The sequence below is a fragment of the Gossypium raimondii genome, chromosome 13 (assembly GCF_025698545.1).
Source record: "Gossypium raimondii isolate GPD5lz chromosome 13, ASM2569854v1, whole genome shotgun sequence".
Classification (NCBI taxonomy): Eukaryota; Viridiplantae; Streptophyta; class Magnoliopsida; order Malvales; family Malvaceae; genus Gossypium; species Gossypium raimondii.
Genome location: NC_068577.1, coordinates 11447769 through 11473676, shown reverse-complemented (window position 1 = coordinate 11473676; position 25908 = coordinate 11447769). Strand labels below are relative to the sequence as shown.

At 33.9% G+C, this 25908-nt stretch overlaps 2 protein-coding genes and 1 non-coding gene across 7 annotated transcripts; 1 reads left to right on the top strand and 2 right to left on the bottom strand.

The window, feature by feature from the left end:
* Positions 1–934: 934 nt before the first annotated feature.
* LOC105781377 (uncharacterized) lies at positions 935–3522 on the bottom strand. The gene is made up of 6 exons (XM_012605918.1): positions 3391–3522; positions 2971–3306; positions 2726–2862; positions 2010–2148; positions 1710–1901; positions 935–1447 (listed from the first exon to the last, which is right to left on the bottom strand). The coding sequence occupies exons 1-6, from the start codon at positions 3520–3522 to the stop codon at positions 935–937; spliced, it is 1449 nt and encodes a 482-aa protein (XP_012461372.1).
* A 9321-nt stretch (positions 3523–12843) lies between these two features.
* LOC128036478 (small nucleolar RNA R71) lies at positions 12844–12950 on the top strand. The gene has a single exon (XR_008193273.1). It is a non-coding gene; the product is annotated as a small nucleolar RNA R71 (small nucleolar RNA).
* Positions 12951–20006: 7056 nt separating this feature from the next.
* Positions 20007–25261, bottom strand: LOC105783551 (protein IQ-DOMAIN 29). Of its 5 annotated transcripts, XM_012609083.2 has the most exons (8): positions 25158–25197; positions 24948–25022; positions 24313–24453; positions 23931–24221; positions 22975–23175; positions 22571–22651; positions 20603–21566; positions 20007–20257 (listed from the first exon to the last, which is right to left on the bottom strand). In XM_012609083.2, the coding sequence occupies exons 3-8, from the start codon at positions 24400–24402 to the stop codon at positions 20226–20228; spliced, it is 1659 nt and encodes a 552-aa protein (XP_012464537.1). In that variant the 5' UTR covers positions 24403–24453; positions 24948–25022; positions 25158–25197; the 3' UTR covers positions 20007–20225. The 5 variants fall into 5 exon arrangements, with proteins under 5 accessions (XP_012464537.1, XP_012464536.1, XP_012464535.1 ...); XM_012609082.2 differs by lacking the exon at positions 24948–25022 and having other exon boundaries at positions 25158–25261; XM_012609081.2 differs by lacking the exon at positions 25158–25197 and having other exon boundaries at positions 24948–25080.
* Between the last annotated feature and the right edge of the window lie 647 nt (positions 25262–25908).

Here is a 25908-nt window from a genome sequence, read left to right as displayed (position 1 = left end):
TCGATAGTGATCCTTTCCCATTTCCATTCAGGAACCGCAATTGGTTGCAACAACCCCAAAGGAAATTGATGCTCTGTTTTAACCTTTTGACAAACCAAACATCGAGTCACAAAATTCGTAACATCATGCTTCAAACTAGACCACCAATAAACCTCTCCAAGATCATGATACATCTTGCCACTATCGGGATGCATAACGTAAGCGTTTCTATGCTCTTCAATAAGAATTGCTTGCCTCAAATCCACATCATGCGTCACCAAAACCTACCTTCAAAATTAAAGGTACCATCACTATCAACATCAAAATCTCTCTTAAAACCTTGCACAACTTGTCAAATCCTCTTTAATAATTCTCCATCTAAAGGCTACTTCTCCTTAATCTGTTATGACAAATTTGGCCTCACTTGAAGTTCAGCTAACAAACCACCATCACTAACTAAACTCAAACGTGCAAATATAACTCTCAACTCCGTCATCGACTTTCTACTCAAAGTGTTAGCAACAACATTCGCTTTGCTAGGATGATACTCTATCACACAATCATAATCCTTCAAAAGCTTAATCCAACACCTTTGCCTTAAATTCAACTCCTTTTTGGTGAGGGGGTACTTAAGGCTCTTATGATCCGTATAAATCACACACTTCTTTCCATACAACTAATGGAACCAAACCTTAAGCGCAAATACCATAACAACTAATTCCAAATCATGAGTAAAGTAATTACGCTCATGCGTCTTCAACTGTTTCGAAGCATAAGCCATAACTTTAGCCTCTTGCATCAACATACAATTGAGACCTGAATGTGAAGCATCATTATAAACCATAAAACCTTTTCCATGCTTTGGTTGAATCCACACTAATGCTTTAGTCAAAACTGCCTTAAGCTGTTAAAAACTTTTTTGCCTTTTATTAGTCCATTCAAAAACCACATCTGTCTAAAGCAGTTTCGTTAAGGGTGTAACAATAAGAGCAAACCCTTCAACGAATCTACGATAATAACCACCTAAACCGAAGAAACTCCTAACTTTGGTAATACTCTTAGGCAGCTTCCACTCTAAAATCACCTTAATCTTCTTTGGATCCACTCGACTCCCTTCTACTGAAACAACATGACCTAAAAATGTCATTTCCTTAAGCCAAAATTCAAACTTACTCAACTTCACATATAACTGCTTATCCTGAAGCATTTGTAAAACAATCCTTAAATGCTCGTCGTAATTCTCCTCAGAACGAGAATACACCAAAATATCATTTATAAAGACAACCACAAATTGATCCAAATACGAAAAGAATACACGATTTATCAAATCCATGAACGCAGCAGGGGCATTAGTTAAACCAAACGGCATCACCAAAAACTTATAATCCCCATACTGAGTCCTAAAAGTAATTTTCAACACATCACACTCTTTCACCTTCAACTGATAATACCTAAATCTAGGATCAATCTTCAAAAACACCATTACACCTCGAAACTAATCAAACAAGTCATCAATTTGAGGAAAATAATACTTATTCCAAATGACCAACTTATTCAACTGCTTATAGTCAATACAGTTTTTCATCGTACCATCCTTTTTCTTAACAAACAAAATTGGTGCACCCCACGAAGATACATTCAGTCGAATAAATAATCTATTAAGAAACTTGCAATTGAATTTTTAACTCTTTGAGCTCTTTTGGTTTCATGCGATAGGGTGCTATAGGCACCAATGCAGTACCAAGATAAAATTCGATATCAAATTCAACTTCACATTCTGGTGGCAAACCCAGTAACTTTTCAGGAAACATGTCAGGAAAATCCTTAACAGTGCGAATATTCTGAACTCTCAACTTCTTACTAACTGAATTCATCACATAAGCTAAATAAGCTTTACAACCTTTCTCCATCATCTTTTCAGCCTTCATAGTCGAAACCACATTAGCCAAAAAACTCAGTCTTTCACCAATAACAACAATTTCTAACCCATCACCATTCCTTAAAGTAATTCACTTAGTCTCAAAATCTACCTTAGCCTTATGTTCAGTTAACCAGTCTATACCAAGAATAACATCGAAACCATAAGAAGACAATTCCATAAGATCAACAGAGAAAACATGCCCTTGAATCATAATGAGGCATCTATGATACACTTTATTCACTACTACACTATCACCGAAAAGGACTAATAACAGTCATATCCAACTCAATAGTCTCTACTGGAATCCTTAACCTACAATCCAATTCACTCAAGATATATGAATGCGTAGAACCAGAATCAACTAATGAAAATAAAGAAGTAGAATTCAAAGTAAAAGTACCTGCAATAACATTAGTTAGATCCTAATCCTCTTGCTCCTTAATAGCATAAACTCGAGCTGGACCTCCAAACTCAACCTTTGTAGCAATAGTATGAGCAATAATTTGTTGGCCAACCAGTCTCCTATTACCTCTATCGCGACCATGACCTCTAGTAAGCGCAGAAGCAAGTGCCGAACTCTAAGTCTGCGAAACCTCAACTCTATTCAGACAGCCCCTAAAAAAATGTTCCTTTGAACCACATTTAAAACATCCATCTGTCAACTTACAACACTCTCCAAAATACATACGCTCACAGTGTGCACAAAGCGACCATCCAAAACCACCCGTCGAACCACTAGCACTGACCACAGTACTACTCTACTGTCTAAATTGAGTCGGTCGAGACCCACATCTCGCACCCTTACTAAAACTATGGCTATCACACCCTCTTTTAGGCAGTTTTCTAGAAGCACCATCAGAAGCCCTCTTACCAGACTCAGTAACCACAGAACGAGGTGGCTCAGCTAAAGTCTCCTGAACTGCTTTAGCTCTCTCCACTAACTCATCAACAATATCTACATTCTAAGCTACCAAGTAAACCTAAATCTCACAGTTAAGCCCAAATCGGAGCCTTTTACAACAATCCCTCTCAGAAAGTATCATCTCAGAAGTATACTGACTAAGTCACACAAACTCTGCCTCATAATCAGTCACAGATAAATCACCTTGAACCAAATCCAGAAACTCACACTTACAAGTCTCCATACACTGCTCGCCTATAAACTTCCTCTTAAAGACCTCAAGAAAGAAATTCCAAGTCAATCTATCAGAAATAGTACCTCTCCTAATCGTATTCCTCCAATGATGAGCTTCATCGTTGAGTAAGGACACCGCACAATCCAACTTCTCCTCGTCAAAATGGGACATCTTCTCGAGGATCCTTTCAACTCCTTCCAACCAATACTCAGCAACGGTCAGATCAATACCTTTCACTCTAGAAAACTCTTTACCACCCAACGCCCGAAGCTGTTCAAGCGACAACCCACAGTTAATAGGTGCAGGATTCTTAGGTGCAAGAGTAGGGTTAACACCAACAATCCGCTAAAACACTCCTATCATAGCTTCCATTAGAAGGCCTACACCCTCATCAGGCATGTTCACTCTACGCGGTGGCACAGAAGGTGCAGAAGATGTACTATTCTTTTGAGTGCTAGGTCTCACATTAACACATCTAGGAGGCATATTTAATGATCTAGCATACAAACAAACAAATAAATGGTGTGAATGGCAAGGAGATGAACCAAGTCTCGTTCCTAGAAGCAAACTTCAAGATTAAGGCAATGTGTTCCCATTCCTACCCTACATGCAATTTAATCAAAGACATTTCAACCAATCTCATGCCATTCAATCAAAGTTATATCAATAATTTGAAGAAATTAAAGAGATTTAGACTCATGAGTTTTGCAACTCCAAACACACAACAATCACCTAGGTCCAAGCATTATTGAGCCTAGAGCTTTGATACCACCAAATGTAACACCCTATACTCGGCCCAGTCGTGCTGAGCCCGAATATCAGGATGCCGCACCACCGTCTCATGTCATACACAACAATTAAAAGCTCATTCTTAAAGGAACGTCTTCTATTTTAATATTCTTATAGGTTTTAAGTCAATCTTACTCTTAAGTTTTCACTCTTACATGCTAAACATACAACAGATAGTCTTCTAACAATAGTTTAACATGTATAAGGTCCATTTAGCAAAATCTCAAAACTAATTACGTAGGTATAGATACTAGAATATGGGTATCGATATTTCTCTCAAGCGGTATTGATACTTCTTGAAAAATCGATACCAAATCAGCATTCTGCTTCTCGTCTAAAATCTAAAGTCTCAAAAATTATCGGTACCTTTCAAAAAGTATAGATTATTTTACCCTATCGATATTCGTGATAAGGTATCGTTACCAAATTACATTACTGACTTCCTACACTTTCAAAAACATAAAGGTATCAATATTAAAACAAGAATATCGATACCTCTACTCTAGACATAAAAAATATAGCAATTACAAGCATATAATTCATACCAACTAATGTCTAATCATCATGTTGTAAACTCTAAATTATGTAGGGCTTTTCTAGTTATTTTTACCACTTTTTACTTAATAATAATACTAATCTCAAGTATTTATTAATTAATTAAGTCAATTTTGTTTATATTTAGATGATGGGCATGAATTTATAAAAAAATGCAAATATATGCTTTATTGTATTAATTTTGTGCATAATTTAAATTATTTCATGTCAATTATTAATGTGTTACAATTTATTATAGAGGGAACCATAAAGATGATATAATATGGAGCTTATTACAAAGTTGCATGAACAGGAGCTCTTTATTTCCTATGTTGGATGACAAAACCATGTAAAATGGGTCATCAAGGTGTTACTTTGACCCATAAAAAAAAAAGATATATGATGGACAAGTCTGACAAGCTTAGTGAGGCAAATCTAAAAAAGCATAAATAGTGGAGGGGTTTGAATGAAATTTGAAGGAGTCTTCAAGGGACATTTTGCAAGCCAAATAATCAGCTAAGCAAGTTGATTGGGTCAGCATGTGGGACGGTTTTGGACTGCCCAGTGCTCGGTTGGATCGATTTTCACGGTTCAGCTTAACTGGGCCCCTTTTCATAATTAATTAATAATAATTTATTTAACCCAAATTAAATTGGATTAAAATTAAAATTAATTATATTATGAATTAATACACATAATTTGGACCGTCTTAAGCTAAAAAATTAATTACATTAATGCTTCAAAATTGCTTCTCTATTTTGCGCTTCTAGTAGTGTCTACCAAGCCGTTTTTCGCCCTTTGTGCAAATCTATCGAAAATAATCAAAATTAATCAAAATTTGATATAAAATTAAATAAAATTCAGCATGTTCATAATTTAGGTGCAATTTAATTATTTTATAATTATTATTTATTTTTCGAAACAATGTTTATCGAAACTACATGAGTTTAAGTTAAAAAATGCATAAAAAGTGTGTATATTTTCGTGTTTCCATACCTCCAAACTTAATTCATTGCTCATCCTGAGTAATGCAAAATTAGAAAAGAATTTCTGAAACACCTTTGAAAATTTTCTTTAAAACAACATTCTTTCCAAAATTATGATTTTAGTATACTTATGCTCAAAAACAATAAATTTGATATTTATGCTACTTATGCCTAACTTTCATACATGCCTAACTTTCCTAAGGAACTAAAAATTTTATGGTATCATTTGCATGTTTTATTAAAAATACATTTATGTCATAATTCACTAACATGAAAATTATTGAAATAATCAATTTTATTTATCTTCAAGTTTAGCATACTTAACAAAATTACAAATTTTTGATCAAAATATATCTTAATCATAATTGAAAGAAAAATTATTCTAAGTGGAAATAATTTCAATTTTTCGGTCCCCCTACTTAAGATAAACAATGTCCTCATTGTTAAAAGTGAACAAATACTATACACCAGGTAGGATTCTAGAAAAGAGGAGGTGAGTCAATTTGATTGCTTAAGTACCAAGCTCTCTTTAGATCCAATCCTAGACATGTATATATCTATTACCACACTTTGTACTTTACAACTTGTTTATTTTTATTAATGAGTTCCACCTCTGGTTTTATTATGCAAAAAATAAAAATTCCTAATAAACATAATCCTATTAAATAACCTAAGAATGTAAATAAAATAAAGCCAAGATCCTCTCTTTTTATTTATTTGCAGATCTCTCCAAATACGACTCATCTTTTGCTCCATCGTCTTTGTTTTTGCATGAATCGCTTCACTCCCTCTTTGATAATGGACTCAATGGTTCAAATATGAAATCTGGAAACTCAGGCACAAAAATAAATAGGTTATTGTATATTTTCATAAGAGTGCTTCTCATTGAGTCATTCCGTATTTTTGAATATCTCCAGTAAGCTTGTTTCTGCCACTACATATGTTGCATGGTGTCCATCAACTTTAACAGCTCATCTCGAAGATTTGGGCGAGGCGATTGTGTCCTGAACTTTGAAGTTGTGATGTCAGGTTCGGTTACTGGTTCCATTGGTTCTGCCTTATCAGGGATTTCGCTGATTGCATCGGTTCGATCTCCGTGGGATCTTCTTCTTCTTCTTCTTCTTCGGGATCCTCACTTTTTTCAACTCGTTGTTATAGAATAGAGTCTCTAGCTATCTGGTAGAGGTCCCAATCTGTGATTGTGTCCTGGATAAAACCTGTATTCTTTACGTTTGCAAGAATTTTAGCTTTCAAGCACAAAATTGTTATCATAAAGGTAAAGTAAACTGGGCCAGAATGTCTAGTGGCACAATTTTACATTTCTCTTAGGATGATTTTTCCCACATCAATGGTCTTTCCAGTTAAAATCGAGTATAATAGGACCATTCGCTCTAATGAAATTTTAGTCCCATGTGAAATGGGCATAAGGCTGAACCGGATAAAATAGAACCATACCTTTGCTAGTGGTGTCAAATATTCTCTGCGACAAGTGTGAAATCCTTGCTTTGACACAATCTACTTAGAACCTGGAACTGTAAGTTCCTCGAGAATTTCTTACAGATTTTTAGACTCAATATTGCTCATCAAGGAAGAATATTCGTCGTCTTTGAAATCATGTAATTCAAAGAATTCATTAATAGCGTTTGAGGTTATTAGTACCTTGATTCCATGAACAAAAACTTCCGTCAATTCGCTTGAGATTAAATTAGCATACAATTCACGAACTAACTTCTCATCTGCACTAGGTCTTTTCTCACAAAATAATTCCCAATTGAGAGCTTCAACAAATTGTCGAATGCGTGCATGAAATCAATATAGTTGCTTTCTTTCAGCGTAAAGCCTTTTTCTGGGTGCATCTATTGATTCTTGAAAACGCTTTTCTATCTCGCTTTGGCTTCTTCACAGTGGAATTTGTTTTGTGATTCGTGAATTTGAGCAGAGGCATGAGTTATCTTGCGAGGCATGATTAACCTGAACATAAGTTGTAAACAAATATTTTCTCAAAAAATTAATTAGTATAAAATATTAATAATTCAATAAATTGAAAAATTAAATAATTAAATAAAATTAAAATTTAGGAGAAAAAATTATCTTGCCACTTTTTTTAAAAAAAGTTAAGAACTCAAAAAGAAAATAAATCTAAAGCAAAAGAGGTTGGTTTAGGGATGGTTGTAGGGTGTCTTGATGGTGTGGTGTAAGTAGCAAAGCACCAGCGGCACGCTAGGTAGCAGCAGGGCATGCGTGTGTCACGTGGATGTGGGAAAATGGGCAAAAAGTAGGTGCGTCGAGCAAATACGTGGACAACAAGTGGAACTATCGGGCAAATAGCAAGGCTGGTGCGTTGGCGCGCGCGAGCGGGTGAGTGAGAGCAGGTCTGGCGCAAGCGGCAATAGTGGTGTGAGCTGCTGGTGCGTGCGTCGGCTGCTGACCTAATGGGGCTGCTGCTAGGCGTGAGGGCGCCGTGTAGAGCTAGGCGGTTTTTGGCTAAAGAGTTCGGCACTAGGTGATTCGGTACTTGGTGGGTTTTGGTTGCTAGGATTGATGGAGGGATGAGTGAAAAAAATGGAAAAGGTGGGTGAAATTTATAGTGAAGGGATTAGGAGTTTAATTAGAATTCTTAGAACAAATTAATAATTAAGATATTCTAAGTTCTAATTCTACATAGAGTTAACAACAATTAATAATTGATATAATGCAATTAAATTATTATTTGCTATTAATTTATTAAAAAATAAATAATTATTAAATAAAATATTATCAAATTTAAACTAATCCTAATTCTATACAAAGTTGATAATAATTAATATATATTATAATAGATATAATTATATATTAATGATTATCATCTTATTTATTAAATTAAAAACATTTATTCTAGATGCCTTTTGAAAATATTTACAAACAGAGACATCTAATTTTAATATTTACAAAAAGAGCAACCAAATTTAAAAAATCAATTAAGTACCTAGACTTAAGAAAAATTTGAAATTGAGTTGCAATTAAAACATGGATCAAAATTGACCCTTTTATTTGAAAAACTAAAAATTATTTTGCCATTTAGGGAATAATTTCTCAGAAGATTAAGTTAAAATCAATTCCTAGGAAAAATTAGAAGGGTCACAAGCGGTCTCGCTTAAGTTCCAATCTCCTATACAGAATTTATTTAAACATACTAATCCCGAAAATATACCTTAAATCATTTATTTAAAAAGAAAAATAAGAAAAATTAAATATTTGATAAAATGAATGAGATTTGATCCTATTCAATTTTATCTCCCCAGTAATGTTTTAAGCGCTGAGCATTGACTCAGAAATTACCTCCCTTACTTTGAAGTTCAACAACTTCATATGTGTAAACTTGGTGAAATCTAAATGGATCAGACCAACGTGATTTTAACTTACCTGGAAATAACCTTAATCTGGAATTGGATAACAAGACTTGCTGATCTACTTCAAATTCTCAAACCCGAATGTGCTTGTCATGCCATCTCTTAAGTCTTTCATTGAGTAATTTGACATTCTCGTATAAGAACATTTGGAATTCTTCTAACTCGTTGAGTTGAAGCATCCATTTCTCTTTAGCAAGCTTAAGATCCAAGTTGAGTTGTTGGAGAGCCCAGTAAGCTTTGTGCTCTAGCTCCAAGGGTAGATAACAAGCTTTTCAAAAGACCAACCTATAGGGTGACATCCCTAAAGGTGCCTTGTATGCGGTCCTGTAGGCCCATCAAGCATCATCCAGTCTTTTGGATCAATCTCGTCGGTTTGGGCAAATTACCTTCTCGAGTATGCCTTTAATCTATTTGTTTTCCAGTTTAGTTTACCCATTCGTCTGCGGATGGTAAGCTATGGTAACCTTGTGCTTCACTCCATGTTTGTCGAGTAACCATTTCAACCATTTGTTCACAAAATGGGACCCTTCATCACTAATGATGGATCTTGGGGTTCCAAACCTTGTGAACACATGCTTCTGCAAAAACTTCATCACAACCTTAGCATCATTCGTCGGATATGCCTCAGTCTCAACCCACTTAGACACATAGTCTACTGCTACCAATATGTACTTGTGACCAAAAGACAGAGGGAAAGGACCGAGAAAGTCAATACTCTAAACATCAAATAATTCCACCTTAATGATGTTTGTTCGAGGTATCTCATTTCTGTTGGTGACGTTTCCAACCCTTTGACATCGATCACAGCTCCTTACGTAAGCATATGCATCTTTAATAGTGTTGACCAAAAGAATCCGGCTTACAATACTTTGGCCGCAGTACGTGCACCTTCAAAGTTTCCCCCACTCAGAGCTGAGTGGCAATGATATAGAATCTTATATACTTCATCTTCTACCATGCATCTCCTGATCATTTGATCTGCACACTTTTTAAACAAGTATGGCTTTTCCCAGAAATAGTACTTCAAATCGTGAAGAAACTTTTTCTTTTGATGATACATCTTATCAATCGGCATCAAACCACAAGTTAAATAGTTAGCAATATTAGCAAACCAAGGGGTATTATGGACATAATTTACCTTCAGTATGTGTTCGTCTGGAAATGTCTCCTAAATAGGTATAAGTGGAGAATTACCTTCTTGCGGCTCCAATCTGGACAAGTGGTCTGCTACTTGTTTTCTACTCCCTTTCAATCTTGAATTTCTAGATCAAACTCTTGAAGCAGAAGTACCCATCAGATCAATCTCAGCTTAGCGTCTTTCTTTGCAAGTATATACTTAATTACAAGATAGGATCGAAACTTGTCAAAATCAAACACAATAGCAAGTAACTCTTACTCTGTTACCGTATAATTCAGTTGAGCTCCTATTAGAGTCCGACTTGTGTAGTAGATGGGATGAAAAACTTTGTTCCTTTGTTGTCCCATGATAGCTCCTATCGCGAAGTCACTTGCGTCACACATCAATTCAAATGGAAAATCCCAGTCTAGTGTGATGATTATGGGTATTGAAACTAACTGACTCTTCAAATATTTGAAAGCTCTTAAGCACTCTTCATCAAATTTGAACGTGTGTCCTCTAGTAATTTGCATAAGGGTTTAGCAATTTTGGAGAAGTCATTGATAAATCTTCGATAGAAACCGGCGTGACCTAAAAACCTCATAACACTCTTTACAGATGTCAGAGGTGGGAGTTTCTCAATAACGTCTACCTTTGCTTTATCTACCTCGATTCCATGTCTCATTATCTGATGCCCTAGAACAATACATTCTCTTACCATGAAATGACATTTTTCCCAGTTGAGTATGAGGTTTGTTTCTTCGCATCACCTTAGTACCTTGGCTAGATTGGCTAGACAATCATCATATGCATCTCCGAATACTAAAAAATCATCCATAAAGACTTCCAAGTATTTCTCAACCATATCAGTAAAAATAGACATCATACATCTTTGAAATGTAGCAGGTGCATTACATAAACCAAATGACATGCGTCTAAATACGAATGTACCGTACAGGCAGGTGAATGTTGCCTTATGTTGATATTCCAGTGCTACTGTAATCTGATTATACCCTGAGTATCCATCAAGAAAATAGTAATAGTCTCGCCCCATGAGTCTATCCAGTATCTTGTCCAAAAACAACAAAGGAAAGTGATCTTTCCTAGTTGCATTGTTCAAATTTCGGTAATCGATGCAAATTCTCCATCCCGTAACTGTTCTATTTGGTATCCACTCGTTATTCTCATTCTCAATTACCGTAATAACTTTGTTTTTGGCACGCACTGGATCGGACTTACCCACGATCTGTCTGAGATGGGGTAAATTATACCCGCATCTAACCACTTGAAGATTTCTTTCTTTACCACGTCCTTCATGATGGGGTTCAGTCTTTATTTTCCATCAATCGTCCCTTTTTCGCCATCTTCTAGGATGATCTTGTGCATGCATACAGACGGATTAATGCCGCAAATATCGACTATGGTCCATCCGATAGCCTTCTTGAATTGCTTCAATACTAGGATGAGTTTCTCCTCTTGCTCAACGGTTAATTCTGCTAAAACAATCACAGGTAAAGTGGAAGCGTTACCTAAATAAACATATTTTAAATGTGAAGAAAGTACCTTCAGTTCTAATTTAGGTGGCTCCTCGATTGACGCTTTTGGTTGGGTATAATCTCTATTCTCTAACTCCAAAGATTCAAAACGGGATTACGAATTAAATCCCTTCTTATTAGCTTCTAACAAAGCTAAGTATTCATCCTCCTCTTCATCATTTGGAGGGTCTAATGTCAAAATTTATTCAAATGGGTCCTCAACATAGTTAAGTTCCCTTTCCAACATTAATTCCTCTAAATCAACTGCAGAACAATCATCAATTATGTTAGGAAATCGCATAGACTTAAAAACATTAAATGTTACTTGATTATCCTGAACACGTATAGTCAGCTCGCCCTTCTACACATCAATAAGGGTCCTTCTGGTTGCTAGAAAAGGCCTTCCTAAGATGATTGACACTTCTTTGTCTACTTCAAAGTCTAGAATAACAAATTCAGCGGGAAAAATAAATTTGTCTACACGTACCAATACGTCATTGATTTTTCCTTGTGGATGTGCCAAGGATCAGTCTGCTAATTGAAGTGTAACCGTAGTAGGTCTAACTTCACCTATCCCCAACTTCTTAAATATTGACATGGGCATCAAGTTGATACTCGCACCCAAATCACATAGTGTCTTACCACAATATATTGCTCCAATGTTGCAAGGTATTGTCAATGCTTTACAATGCTCCTTCCCTGGATTCCTCGGATTCTTCATATCACTAGGTAAAGCACCTTGTGGTCGGTTTCTGAGTTCAGTTGTAAGCTAGCCCATTTGGTTTTCCAAGTTTTTCAATATAGCTACCTTGTTTTGGATTAAGGCATCATTCTTGGCTATGTATACCTTCAACAAGTTTTTTAAGCCATTGGATGGTTCAACTTGAGGTTGTTTTTGAACTTGTTGGGTAAAAATAGGTGGCTGGGTTGATCTAGGTTGGGCATATGTGTTACTGGGTCCAGCCCCTTGGTTACTCCAAGAGAAATTATGGTGGTTTCGCTACAATGGGTTATAGAAATTAGATTGTAGTCCTTGCCTTCCTCAATTTTGATTCCGGTTACCTATGTAATACACGGATTCTGGGTTCGATGGACATTCTTCGAACAGATGTCCTTCCCCACAATAGACACAGACTACATTTTCAAATTGATTCGATAGTTGTGCTGCAAAACTATTAAACCCATTAGTGGTAAAATTTTTAAGCATTAAGGAAATTAAAGATACTTGAGATGTGAGTGAAGTGAGACTGTCTACTTCATGTATTCCAGCGACTCGTCTTCCTAACGCTGCTCGATTAGTTGGCCATTGATAATTGTTGTTTGCAATCCTCTCAATGATTTCATAAGCCTCATTATAAGACTTAGAAATGAGAGCACCATTAGCAGAAGCATCCACTACCATCCTCGTGTGGGCATTGAGACCGTTATAAAATGTCTCAAGTTGGATGCAATATGGGATTCCATGATGAGGGCACTTCTGTAATAATTCTTTGTACCTTTCCCATGCCTCATACAAGGACTTATCATCCATTTGTTGGAAAGCAGTGATCTCGTTCCTCAACTTAGCGCTCTTGCTAGACGGGAAATACTTCATGAGGAATCTTTTTGCTAACTCTTACCATGTGGAAATTGAATTTGGTGGCAATGAGTTCAACCAGGCTCGAGCTCTATCCCTTAGCGACTATTGGAACAACTTCAATCGTAGTGCATCTTCGGGTACTCCGAATAACTTGAAAGAATCGCTCACCTCTATAAACAGTCTTAAGTGAATATGAGGATCTTCAATAGGCATTCCACTGAATTGGCCCACTGTTTGAAGCATCTGGAACATGACTGGCTTCAGCTCAAATTGTTGTGCCTTGATTTCGGGTCTCCTAATACTCAGATTAAGATCATGAAACACTGGCACGGCATATTGTCTTAAAGCTCTATCCCTATCATCAGTGATAAGGACAAGATTTTAAGCAGGGTTTGCTCTGTTTCCTTGATTCTTCAGTCCTTTTCTGACTTGCTTATCTTCTCCGCTGTCGAAGAGCTCTTTCTATCTCAAGGTCTACGGGGAGTAAATCGATAATTCGGTCAATACTCATAAACACTTGAAATAAACATAGAAAAATTAATTAAGTTAAAATTGAACAGAAAAATAAACCAAAATGCAAAATTAACAAATTCACAAATAATGACTTTTTAAAACAGTCCCCGGCAACAGCGCTAAAATCTTGAAACAAAGGAAATGTGCAAGTGTACACAATCACAACAAGTAATAAAGTGACAAGTAAATGTCGAGTTATCGTACCCATAGGGACTGTGAAAAGAATTATTTATGAATGCAATTTTAAAACACTTTGGTGAAGAAAAATATTTTGATTTGAGGAGGTGATTAAAAACTAGGACTTTAACTAAGTAAAATAAAATAAAATAAAATAAAAGTTTCAATGCACAACTTCAAAAGATGATTTTAACCAAGATGACATAATTGTGTTAGATTAATTACATTTATTAACTTAGAATTATTAAACTCATGTTTATGTTGTTACGAATAAATTCACGGCAACTCGGTAATTTGCTAACTTATTAAAATACTTACTTACCAAAATCCATTTAGCTCTTGACTATATCTCTATGTCAATTAAACCGATTAAACAAATTTTAATAAGCAAATGTGTTAATGAACATACATACTTTTGAAATTAAAATATTCTCTTATACATATCTTTATGCCAATTCAAACAATTAATTCAATCTCATAAGTACATAAAGATTACGTGAAGTAACAATGGATTTCTACCTTGAAACAGTTTAATCACAATAATCTTGCAAGTTATGCAAGGCTAATGTATTGTTAGATACCGTTGCTAATTTAATCCTCATCTACCTTAGATGATTAAACATGCACTGATTAAGTATTGTGTCAATTAATTACAATTTCAATCTGTTTAAATAATTAATTCATTAGTTACCTTAAAATTGTAATGTAAGAATAACTTAGTTATGGTTTTACTTAATCAAATATCTTACCGAGACCTATAACAACACAAACACAATTTTAATAAATTAAGTAGACAAAATGCAATCAATCTAACACAAATTAAATTTAAGCCATATTAATTAAATTAAACATATCAAGTTCACAAATATTAATAGACATGTTCATCAGAACAACAACAAAATTAAAAGGATAGGGAACAAGAATCAAATCTGATGTTTCTCTGAGGCTTGACTAGTTTGCTCCGCTCATCTTTCTCTGCTTGTTCTTGTTAAACCGAATCTTCCACGAACAATTGAATGTAGTTCCAAATGGTGGATGAATGACTCTTTTCAAGAGGTGAAATCGGAAAAGGAATAGGGGGAGAAAATGAAGAACAATAGAAGGGAATGAAGAGAGAAAAGTGAGACAGAAGTGAAGAAATGAATGGGTTTGAGATATGTTTGAAGTGAACAGCCAAGAGGGGCTATTTGTAGATTGGGATGGCTGCTAAAATTAGCAAAAATCAGCATCCATAGAGTCCCCCCATGGCCGGCCACACATGTGGCAAATTTGAAGGTTTCAAACTTGCTATTTTATTGTAGGGGCAAATCTAGAAAGACATAAATAGTGGAGGGGTTTGAATGCAATTTGAAGGAGTCTTCAAGGGTCATTTTGCAAGCCAAATAGTCAGCCAAGAAATCTGATTGGGTCAGCATGTGAGATGGTTTTGGGCTGCCCAATGCTCGGTTGGATCTTCTCGGTTTAGCTTAACTGGGCCCCTTTTCATAATTAATTAATAATAATTTATTTAACCCAAATTAAATTGGATTAAAATTAAAATGAATTATAATATGAATTAATACACATAATTTGGACCGTCTTAGGTTGAAAAATTAATTAGCCTTGATGCTTCAAAATTGGTTCTCGGTTTTGTGCTTCTAGTAGTGTCTACCAAGCTTTTTTTCGCTCTTTGTGCAAATTTGTCGAAAATAATCAAAATTAATCAAAATTTGATATAAAATCAATTAAAATTTAACATGTTCATAATTTGGGTGCAATTTAATTATTTTATAATTATTATTTATTTTTCGACACGAATTTTACCGAAACTGCATGAATTTGAGTTAAAAAGGGCATGAAAAAATGTGTATATTTTCGTGTTTCCAACACTCTCCAACACACCAAACATGTCCTACTGAATGGAGATTAGCTCACATTCCCTTATCTCTCTAAACATGTCTCACGGCTTCAAAGCCCAAATCACATATACATATAGGTGAGTACTCACAATCTTATGGCATGCCAACTATATCCAATGATCTCAAGTATCATAAGGCCAAAATATACGTATTTAAACACACATATTACTTACCGATTTCCGATTACTTTCACTGTGCATTTGTATCATTTGCACAATATTATCACTGTCACTTAGCATGTCTGACATGTCTACACATATACTCTTTCACAACAGTAATCATGAGCATATAACATATATATAACATCTCATTTCAGTTCATAGTTTCACAATAACACAAGCATATATCTCACAAGGTAAACATAAGTACAAGAAATCTTACATTCAAAATTTAAAGTAAGGGTTTAGGCTACCACTAAATTCTCAATAACACATTGAATCGTGTCCACAAACAGTTAATCTAAACACTCACCACTATACTTTCGCAAAAATGCCGAAAGCTCAAACTAGACTTTCCTAGCTTGTAAATCATCCTAACGAATCTGGAACTTCAACACAACAATTCACACAAAAATACATTCAAAAAAAAGCTAAGAATTCACCACAAGCAATCAAAAACATAAGTCTAAGTTATGTTCCCATATAACCGAAACCTTTAACCTAGCAATCTTTACATTCAAATATCTCAGTCTATACTCAATCTTTTCGCCTAAACCGAATTCCGTTCATCTTTTAATTCACCTATGACTAATTCCCAACCTTTAAACTACACTAAAATACTCAGTTCATAGTATCGCTTTTTTTAACATGTTTATGGCTATTTTTTTGAAAAAATCATTAAAACCCAAAAATCCTTAACGATACTTCAAAACAAGTTTAGAAATCTCTTAATCATATCAAAACCTAATGATTAACACTTTGAAATTACATTTTTACTCAAAAATCTAAAATTCATCATTAATAAATCTATTTTTGACTTTTAATCAAAACATGCGATTTAACGCTAAAAATTCAATTTCAAAGGCCTAATAATATTAAAAACTAATGGGTAGATGATTGGTTACTTTTGATGGAAGAAAAATGGACTTTTATCGAAAACCCAGAAAATCCACACGCGGAAAGGATTATGAAATATATGGAATTTTAGAGTGATTTCTTGGAGATTTATGAAGGTTTAATGCTTTGGGAATTCTGAGAATCAAAGTAATGTAGTTTGGAAATCAAAAATCAATTGGGAGAGACTTGGGAGAGTGAGGAACGACAAAGCAAGGGATGAAGAGTGGCTATCGTGAAATAAAACTGGGAATGGGGGTTTATTAGGTTCAATTTTAAAATTTGGTAAAACTGCAACATAAATGCTCACAATTTTGATCTTGTTACAAATAAATCCTTTTTTAAAATTAAAGGTCTTTAAAACTCATTTTCAAAAATTGACTTGATTTTCTAAAAACCATAGTCGAAAACATTACTGATAAACCATGTTGCAAAGTTCTGAACATTCTAAGACTAAAATTCCTAAAATACCCCTAAAACTCATTGATTGCTATACAAATTAATTAAAGAAGCCCATGAATTATTATGGTCAAATGTTGGTGAACTAAGCTTCCTTCAATTTTCTTGATTGTTTCATGTTTCTCAACTTAATTTTACTATTTACATCCTCAATGTTCAATGATGGAATCTTAAGGTTTTGCAATCCAACATCAAAAGATTAGCTTTGAAAAAGAATATATATATACCTTAAACCCTAAACCCTGTTTTTAAGATTAAGTTTATTAATGATTAACTAATCATCACAATTTTCTGATGATCAGGTAAGTTTTCATATTCTCCATGTCTCCTCTACATTTTTACACAAAATTCTCCTATGGTTTGAATATCAAAATTAGTAATAGACTCATTTTCGTATTTCTCACTTTAGTTGAGCGGTGATTGCCCCTCTCTCCTTTGTTTACTCGTTTTTCTTCTTAAGATTCTGCCTGTTACTCTCGAACAAAGTGCATTCTTGATCTCTTCAAGAGTTTTCACTTTCTTTCTTTTTACTTATGGACCATTATCCTCTTTAATTTTTTTTGTTTTTAGTTTGACCATCATTATTTGTTCTATTAATTCCAAGACTATTATATCTATTTTCACTCTCCAAAAAATTTGTTTATAATCACATTAGTTACATCACCTCAAAGATTTTGTGCCCATATTAATTGAAGAAGCCCATGAATTACTATTGCCCAATGTTGGTGTAGTAAGCTTCCTTCATCTCCATTGATCGTTTCACTTAATATTGTTTCTTGATAATTGCTTCCATCTAAATACTCAACATCTACCTTTTACCAATACATACATAATCATGTTTGATATTATGCTCCTTTTTTTCATTGTTATGTTCAACATAAAAAATTCCCAAAGCCACTTCATTAAATGTGCACATCTTCTTTTTTATTATTTCCACCACTTACACAAATAAGTTTTTTTTTTTCAGATTTTTTCTTTGATCAACAAAGCCACTTAATTCAACATCAGATGGCATTGAATATATGGATTGTTAGAACAATTTTCCAAACAAAAATATTTAACGAATGTCAATACTTCTCTGTATTCAAAAACTGATGACTGAATGCAATCACAATTGAGTATCAAAACCTCCTCAATGTGACTTAATCAATTAATTAAAAACTTTATAGTCATTTTATTATAATCATATCCTTATGTGAGTGATTCTTTCATTGATGCTATTTTTCCCATAGATCAACAATGTTTTATGTAGTCCAAACGCGTTGATGGTTCCACCGCTTCAAATTAACTTGATATCTTAACTAATCCCCTCTTAAGAAACATTTCTTTAATCCCGTCCACTTGAAAATTAAGAAGAAATTGCATATATGATATTATTCTTACAATGATACATTCCAATTTCTTCTTTATAAACATCTCTCTCAAGCTACTATTTTAGTATTTATATTTTTTAGGCTCAGGGAAAAAAAAACAATTTATTCTTCTTTTGTTTCTTAGTGTAGTTTGGTTCTACTGGTTCTGTTGGATTGCAATTCCTTGAATATATTTGTAAGTTCTACGAATTGTACGATGATTTTGTTTTTGTTTTGTGATAGAATTTAGATCTTTAACAAATATATATACATATTGTGTACTAAACAAATGTTGACGTGTTCCCAAAAGGATATAATTTTTATTCGGAAGCTTTAAGTATAAATAATGAAAATAAATTATGAGTATATAAAATGAAAATTGTAAAACAATTATCATACTTGTAGTGATTTGTATACCTAAAATAAATTTGAGGAAGTAAATATAAATATGCAATCAAGCAGTGAATCACAGAATCAAAATTTCGAGAAGCATGTATAAGTCCTAGGAATTGGTAAATTAAGTAGAATTATAGGAAGACTTAAAGTAATTTTAGGATAGAAAGTCATTAATTTTATCTTCATTAATATTACAATTAATTTTTTCAATGCATAATGATAAATTTAACTCTTTCAAGTTTACATATTTTTCAATTTGATTCATTTTTTTAGTTAAATTTAATCATTGATTTTTCAAAAAGTAGTTAAATCGTTTTTTTTAACGGATATGATGATTAAAACATTAATCTTTTCACGATGTCAACATTACAGTCTACGTGTGCTTCATGCTGACATGACACTATTTGTCTTGTATGTCACGTCAATAATAATTTAATAATTATAAAATATTCAAAAATAAAATAACTTGAAAAAATTATAAAATTTCAAAAGAAAAATAACATGAAGTATACATGGGTTGCCATGCGAGCTGCCATGTTTAAAATTTTTTATATTTTAGTTAATATTTCTCTTTAAAAAAACAATTCACTCTTTTTGAAATGCAGATTGTCAAATTTTACTCTATTTAAAAGGTTGAGGTCAAATTTAACTCAAAAAAAAGAATAAAAACAAGATTGATAAAAAGTGTAAATGTTAAAGGTCAAATTTGTCATTTTTTTCAATGCATAGACAAAAATGTACGAGTAAAAATATTAATTAAATGAATTCTGCATTAATAAAAAATTAATGAAATAATACCAAAATAAAATTAATTAATCTTTTAATTTAATAAAATAAAATTATTTACTATTTGAATATTTAATTTTAAATATTATTTTGATATAAAATTAAAATTTTGAAGTAAAAAATCTAATTAAATCATATATACGTTCAAAAGGAAAGTAAAAAAATATTAAATAGAAGAATAAAATACTAAATAAAAGAATTTCATATTAATAAGAATTTTAGTAAAATCAATAAAATTAATTGATATTTTAATTTAATAAAAAGAATTAGTTAAGGTTTGAATATTTAAGAATTATTACTAGCATAATTACTGTTTGAATACTTAATTGTAAAAATATTCAGAGTAAATATGTCATTCACTATTTACAATTTTAGAGTTGGTACTTTTATATATATTAGGTAGATAGATTAGATAAATAGATAGATAGATTTATGACACTAGGATATCTCTGAAAGCCAGATATGCAGATGGGCACACTCTATTCCTATGATATTAAATGGTAGAAAAGAGTGAACAGGGGATCCAAAGAATTTTACGTCCAAACACAAACGAACCAAATAAACAACTGTAACATCTACAAATATTTACCCATGGAAACTTCATCGAAACAATTCCTTGTGCAAGAATTACCTCCTCCACTCGGCTCTGACCACCTTATCTGAAATTGCCAAGCCAACAATAAAGGATGGTCATCATGTAGAAGCAGCATAGAGGGAGTGAACTAAACATGTTCAATAGTGATGAGCAAAGACGAAAACTGTCTAGTTTAGATACCATGCTCAAAATGAAACTTGCATGCTAATTATTGCATAGAACTACCACATAAGAGCATGTTTAACCACACATGTAGACATGAATTTATGTACAACAGAGGCTGCCAGTTTCCATGTCTTACTTAAAGAATGGGGGAAAACTAAGCAGAAAATCCATAGGTAATACTAATTTAGCAAAACAGAAACACGAACAGAAGGGCATAAAACATTCAATGTGAAGTTGTGCTTACCATTAGCATCTTTAGAGGATGATTGAGATTTGTCACTGATGATAGCACCTTTGCCAGCTACTCGAACCTGTCTTTGAGTATGTGGGGATTGTGAACCTGTATTACTAGTGGTTGAAGTTGGCAAAGAATACGGCCTGTTTAACCCATTTTTCTCAACAGCCTCGGGGATAAACCTTGGGGACCCTGGACCCCTAAGTCTAGCTTTCGCAGATTCAGTTGGTGCCATATAACTGGGCACTTTTGGCATGTGATTTAACCCATTTGCCTGATTATCAATTTTTGCTGGGAAAGAAGCTCTTCTTTGGTTTGTGTTTGAGCTCTCATCACCGACCTGCTCATCCTTAGAGTTTAACTCCTCTGTTAGTGGCATGTGCTCAATTTTACCATTGTTTTTGGCCGGTGGAAAATCAACTGCAGGACAGACAATAGGCTCACCAAGAGAAGCATGTTCTGAGGAAAATTTCAGATCTGCCTCAAGAATTGACAGTTCTGATAGTGTTGCAGTCACATCTCTTATCTTCTCAGCAGATTCCTGTTCTAAAACATCAGGGCCATTAGAACTAGAATATTTTTTCAGAGTCTTCTTTGTTTTCTCATTAACAAACTCAGACTTATCAGTAACCTCCTTTGAAGAGTTGGAAAGCTTTCTTAAATTGCGCTTAACCCTCTCGAGCTCATTTTGTGGATGCTCCCGAACTGAATCTGCTGCTGAGTTGACAGAAATTCTCCTCAGACCTCGTTTATTTTTTTCATACTCCAATGTAGAATGACTAGATCCATTAACAGCTTTTGCAAAGGATAGTTTCTGAACACTTAGCTTTGTCTTTCCACTCCTAATTGGTTTTGAGGGGTATTCCCAAAATTGTGATCTTGTCCATCGTTGAAGCCATTGCCAGGATGAGTTAGGCTCCTCTGGAACATACTGAAGTTGTAGAGGCAATACAGAAGGTGACGAGGCCAAAAGCTGAAATGATTGAAATGCATGGTCACATACAGATTGGAACAACAATGAAAAAAAAACATTACAGAACTGGCGTAGGTCAAGACACCATGATTCTTGGCATCCACAACAGGCCATCAGCTAGGAACAGGAAGCAGTGGCACTCATCAAAAACATTATCTCTAACAAATTTCATCCATATTCAGGGAAAAGGGGCCAGGAACAGGAATGTATCTTCATGCAAAATTTTGTTACTAGTTATGCTAGAGTTCTAAAGTCTGAGTACTTGGCATAACATTTCTTTCTTTCTTTCTTTCTTTCTTCTTCTTCTTTTTTTGTTTATCATTTCATGAGGTTCAACAAGCTTAGGAAAGGAAGTGCCACACGTGGGGGCCCAAAATAATTGAAGACATTTTCTAAGATTTAAGTCCTCTGAGAAGAACATATTAAGAAGTAAGTATTATCAAAAATCAATAGTAGTAAAAAATGTAGATAAATAAACAAGCTTAAAAAATAGGCCAGAGGTAGCTTTGACAAAAAAAGAAGGGATCTATAAACAACTGATACATTTGCATTCGAGATTCTCAGAAGGTGAAATACAGGACTAAGGCATGGTGGCTCTCAAAATAATATGGGGCATACAGCTATTTAGAGTTTTAGACATCACTTGCAAGTTAAAATAGGAAAGATGCCTCTATTGTACTGATATTATAAACATTAGGCACCACAGAGAAAAAAAAAATACTAAAGATAACAAAGAGTAAGAATATCCGCAATAGAAAATTATAACTTTAAAGTAAACAGAACCATTCAAAGGATCAAGGTGCATAAGCGCAAGTTTGAAGCACAAAAGAAACGGGAGCAGTGATATGTTAAAAAATATGCATCAGACCACTACTGTGGTGACAAAAGCAAGAATTAGGAGCATGAAAATTGTCGCTAAACATCATGGACTTTCTATCAGCACAGAAGTTCTCATTTTAAACGGTAAGCAGAATACAATAGTAGTATGAGGAACCAAATCATACCTTCTGAACAAACACATTACTTGATAAATTCTTCACTGTAGAAGATATGCTCGCTCCTATAGAATTTGAGCTTTTCAAACTCTGCTTAAATAAAGAAAGAAAAAGTAGCTACCTTATCATGTTATGTGCAATTAGCTACTCAAAATGCCACATAATGAAACAAAAGGGACGTATACTTTTATTTTCAGATAAGAACCTGAAATAAAATAATCCTTTATTATTATTGAATGGTTATGATATCAGTGCCCATGTTAATATCAATATAATCACAAAAATACCTTTATTCTCATAGACTTTATACATAAACAACAAACTCAACTAGGGCATACAACTGGTGTCTACAGTTATTGTCAGGATAGCAAGAAACAACAAGCCATTATCCACTGATCGGTAAGAAAAATCACCTGAAGCAGTCTTAGATGTTTTTCCTGTATTTCCATGGCAATATCTGAACATCTGACCTTTTGACCACGAGCTAGTGCTTGCAACTTAACAATTCCCCATGTACAGCATAAAGTAGCAACAGCTTGTCTTCTAACCAAGTGACCACGAATAACTGCCTGCAGCCTTATAATGCCCTTGAGGATTCGAAATTCCCGGCGAGCCTTCCAACACATGATATTGTCATCAATAAAACTACATGATTTTAGGGAGGATAATAATCATAATATAAGTGCATGTAAAAGTTGACAGCAGATTCAGTACCCCTATCAAACTTTATGCAAATCTATAAAAACCAAATTTGCATTTAAAATTTATACAAATACTATAAATCAGCAGGTTGTCGAATATTTACAGATTCAAATATCTCTAAACAAGATGAAACTGATAATTGTGTTAACCTGAGAAACTTAGTCAAATGAGTAGTAGACTACCCAAGTTACTGTAAACAGTAATCCAGGCCCCTAAGAATTACATTCACTTACATCCCCTATGCTCATAACAATATGAAAGTATGAACTAAATATAAAACATAGAGTCAGCCAGCCAATTGTAGAGTCTGACATATATAAGCAGTTAAACCAATATCTGGTTCAATGTTCTACCTCCCAATAAAACGAAAGGTCTAGATCATACCACGAAAGAAGTATGAATCAATCACATGTCATCCAATCTTCACATATCCTTAACTATAAGTTAAAACAATCATCATTAACAACATAAGGCATGATGCAAAGTGCAAGGTTCCAATATTAGAAAAATAAGCAGAACAGTGACAGTGCATTCAAGTTACTGCGAATAACAGTCAACAGAGTTTTCACACAACTGAACGAAGACTATAGCAGTAAAATGCGTACAAGTTTCATTACTATGGATGACCTTTAAGTATAAAAGTAACTTTTAAAGGGAGAGTAGCTACCAGATAACCTCTGAAAGCAGCCTGTACTGTCACAGCAGCTGGGTCAAGCCTAATCCTATCAGGATTTTCTGGGTTACCAAAATTACCGGTTGTGGCATTATTTCCATCCATTTTTAGAGATGGAATATTTTCCCCATCAATCGGCAATTGGGCAGGTATACCCTTCTCAGAGTCCACCACATTCCTAGCACGGCTCACTAGAATAGGTGCTGAAATCGATGGAGAATCCGCTGATAGGTCAGACACAGTTACCTTGGAAGAAACCAAAACCTCACCTTTATTTGCAGAATTCTGCCCATGATAATCAACAAAAATTAGAAAATGCAACATTTTCAATCTTCAAGTACTATTTAACATTTGAAGATAATTAATACTTCCTTACCAGCTTATCTTTTCCTTTTGAGAAACTGGATTTCGAAGATTTCTTCCCAAGAAGCAAGGTCTTGATCCATTTCGCTGGAGATTTCCCCATCTCAGTTAAACCCAAAAATAATTAAAATCCCAAGTTTCTAAATCTGGAAATCTGCGAAGGTCATACCCAACCAAAGCGTCAATATTTAGCTAGTTAGCATTAAACTCTATTTTTTTTTTTAAAAGTAGCATTTTAAAAACAACCAAACGCACTCAATATCATAATACGGTTTGCAAGTAATGGCAGTCAAAACGGCAGTACACTACATAATCATTAGCTTGTTAGTTATAAGTTACTATAAATAAAAGACAAACTTAATTCAATCATAAAAAACAAAAAATGATATCGAACTGGATAGCGATTGAAAATATAGAACCCAGACAAGCAAACTAAAACAAAGAAAGTTTGAAATTTTCCTTTCAGTTTTCAGATTTTCTTCACAATCTCAACGGTAAAAAAAGAGAGTAAAAGATACATAGCCAAAATCCACATCTACTCAAGTAAATGAAAAATAATATAACTAAATCAAGAAAAAAAAAGTAAAAGCAAGCGTGTTGGCAGAACTGGAAAATGGTGAAAAAGAAGAGAGGATCAAAAGCTTTTGCCTGAAAAGAGTATCAAATATGAAGTCCTTGTTCGGTACTAAGCTGCCATTACCGAAACTGTGAGCATTCAGAGATCTGAAGAACGAATTTCGTGTTTATATTTTAGAACTTTTATTTTGCAAGCTTAATATTATTTATTTATTTATATATAAGAGAAATTAAAACTGTAATTGTAAGAACAAAAAAGAATTGTAGCATTGAATTTTGTACCGTGAAGGATTCCTCGAACAAGAGAATCTCGTGCAGGCTTTTTTTTAGTGAATTTAAAACTAAATAAAAACTAAGAAAGAGATGAAAACGGCCCGCACAAATAAATGTGTAAGACAAATGACAAGAAAAGTATGGTTGTGAGCAAAACTCGATTTGATTTGAAAAAATTAAAAAAATTCGAATTTCGAGTTAAACGAATCGAGTTATTCGAATCGACTCGAATTTTTTTTTCAAATTTCGAGTTCGAATCGAGTTCACTTTTCGAATTCGAATAATTCGAATATCAAACTATAATATTTTATATTTTTATCTCAAACTCCCAAACCTTTTTACTTTTACCTCAAAATTTTTACTCATTCCCACTTTTTCCCCAAAACTTTTACTCCCCTCCCCTCCCAACTTCCCAATCCACCCAAAATCTATTTTCCACCAAAATTTTACTCTCTCATTTACTTTTCTCAAAATTTTACTCCAAAAAACTCTCAAAACTTTTTATTTTCTCCCAAAATTTTTACTCCCTCCTGTTTTTCCCCTAAAACTTTTATTCTCTTCTCATCTCACCTCTCATCTACCCCAAACCCTCCACCCTCCAATTTTTTTTTAATATTTTCCCTCCAAAATTTTACTCCCCCTATTTATTTTTCTTCAAACTTTTATTCCTCAAAACTTTTTATTTTCCCCCTAAACTTTTACTTCACACCCTGTACTCTCAAATAAAAAATCAAAATTATCCAAAAAAAATCACTAAACA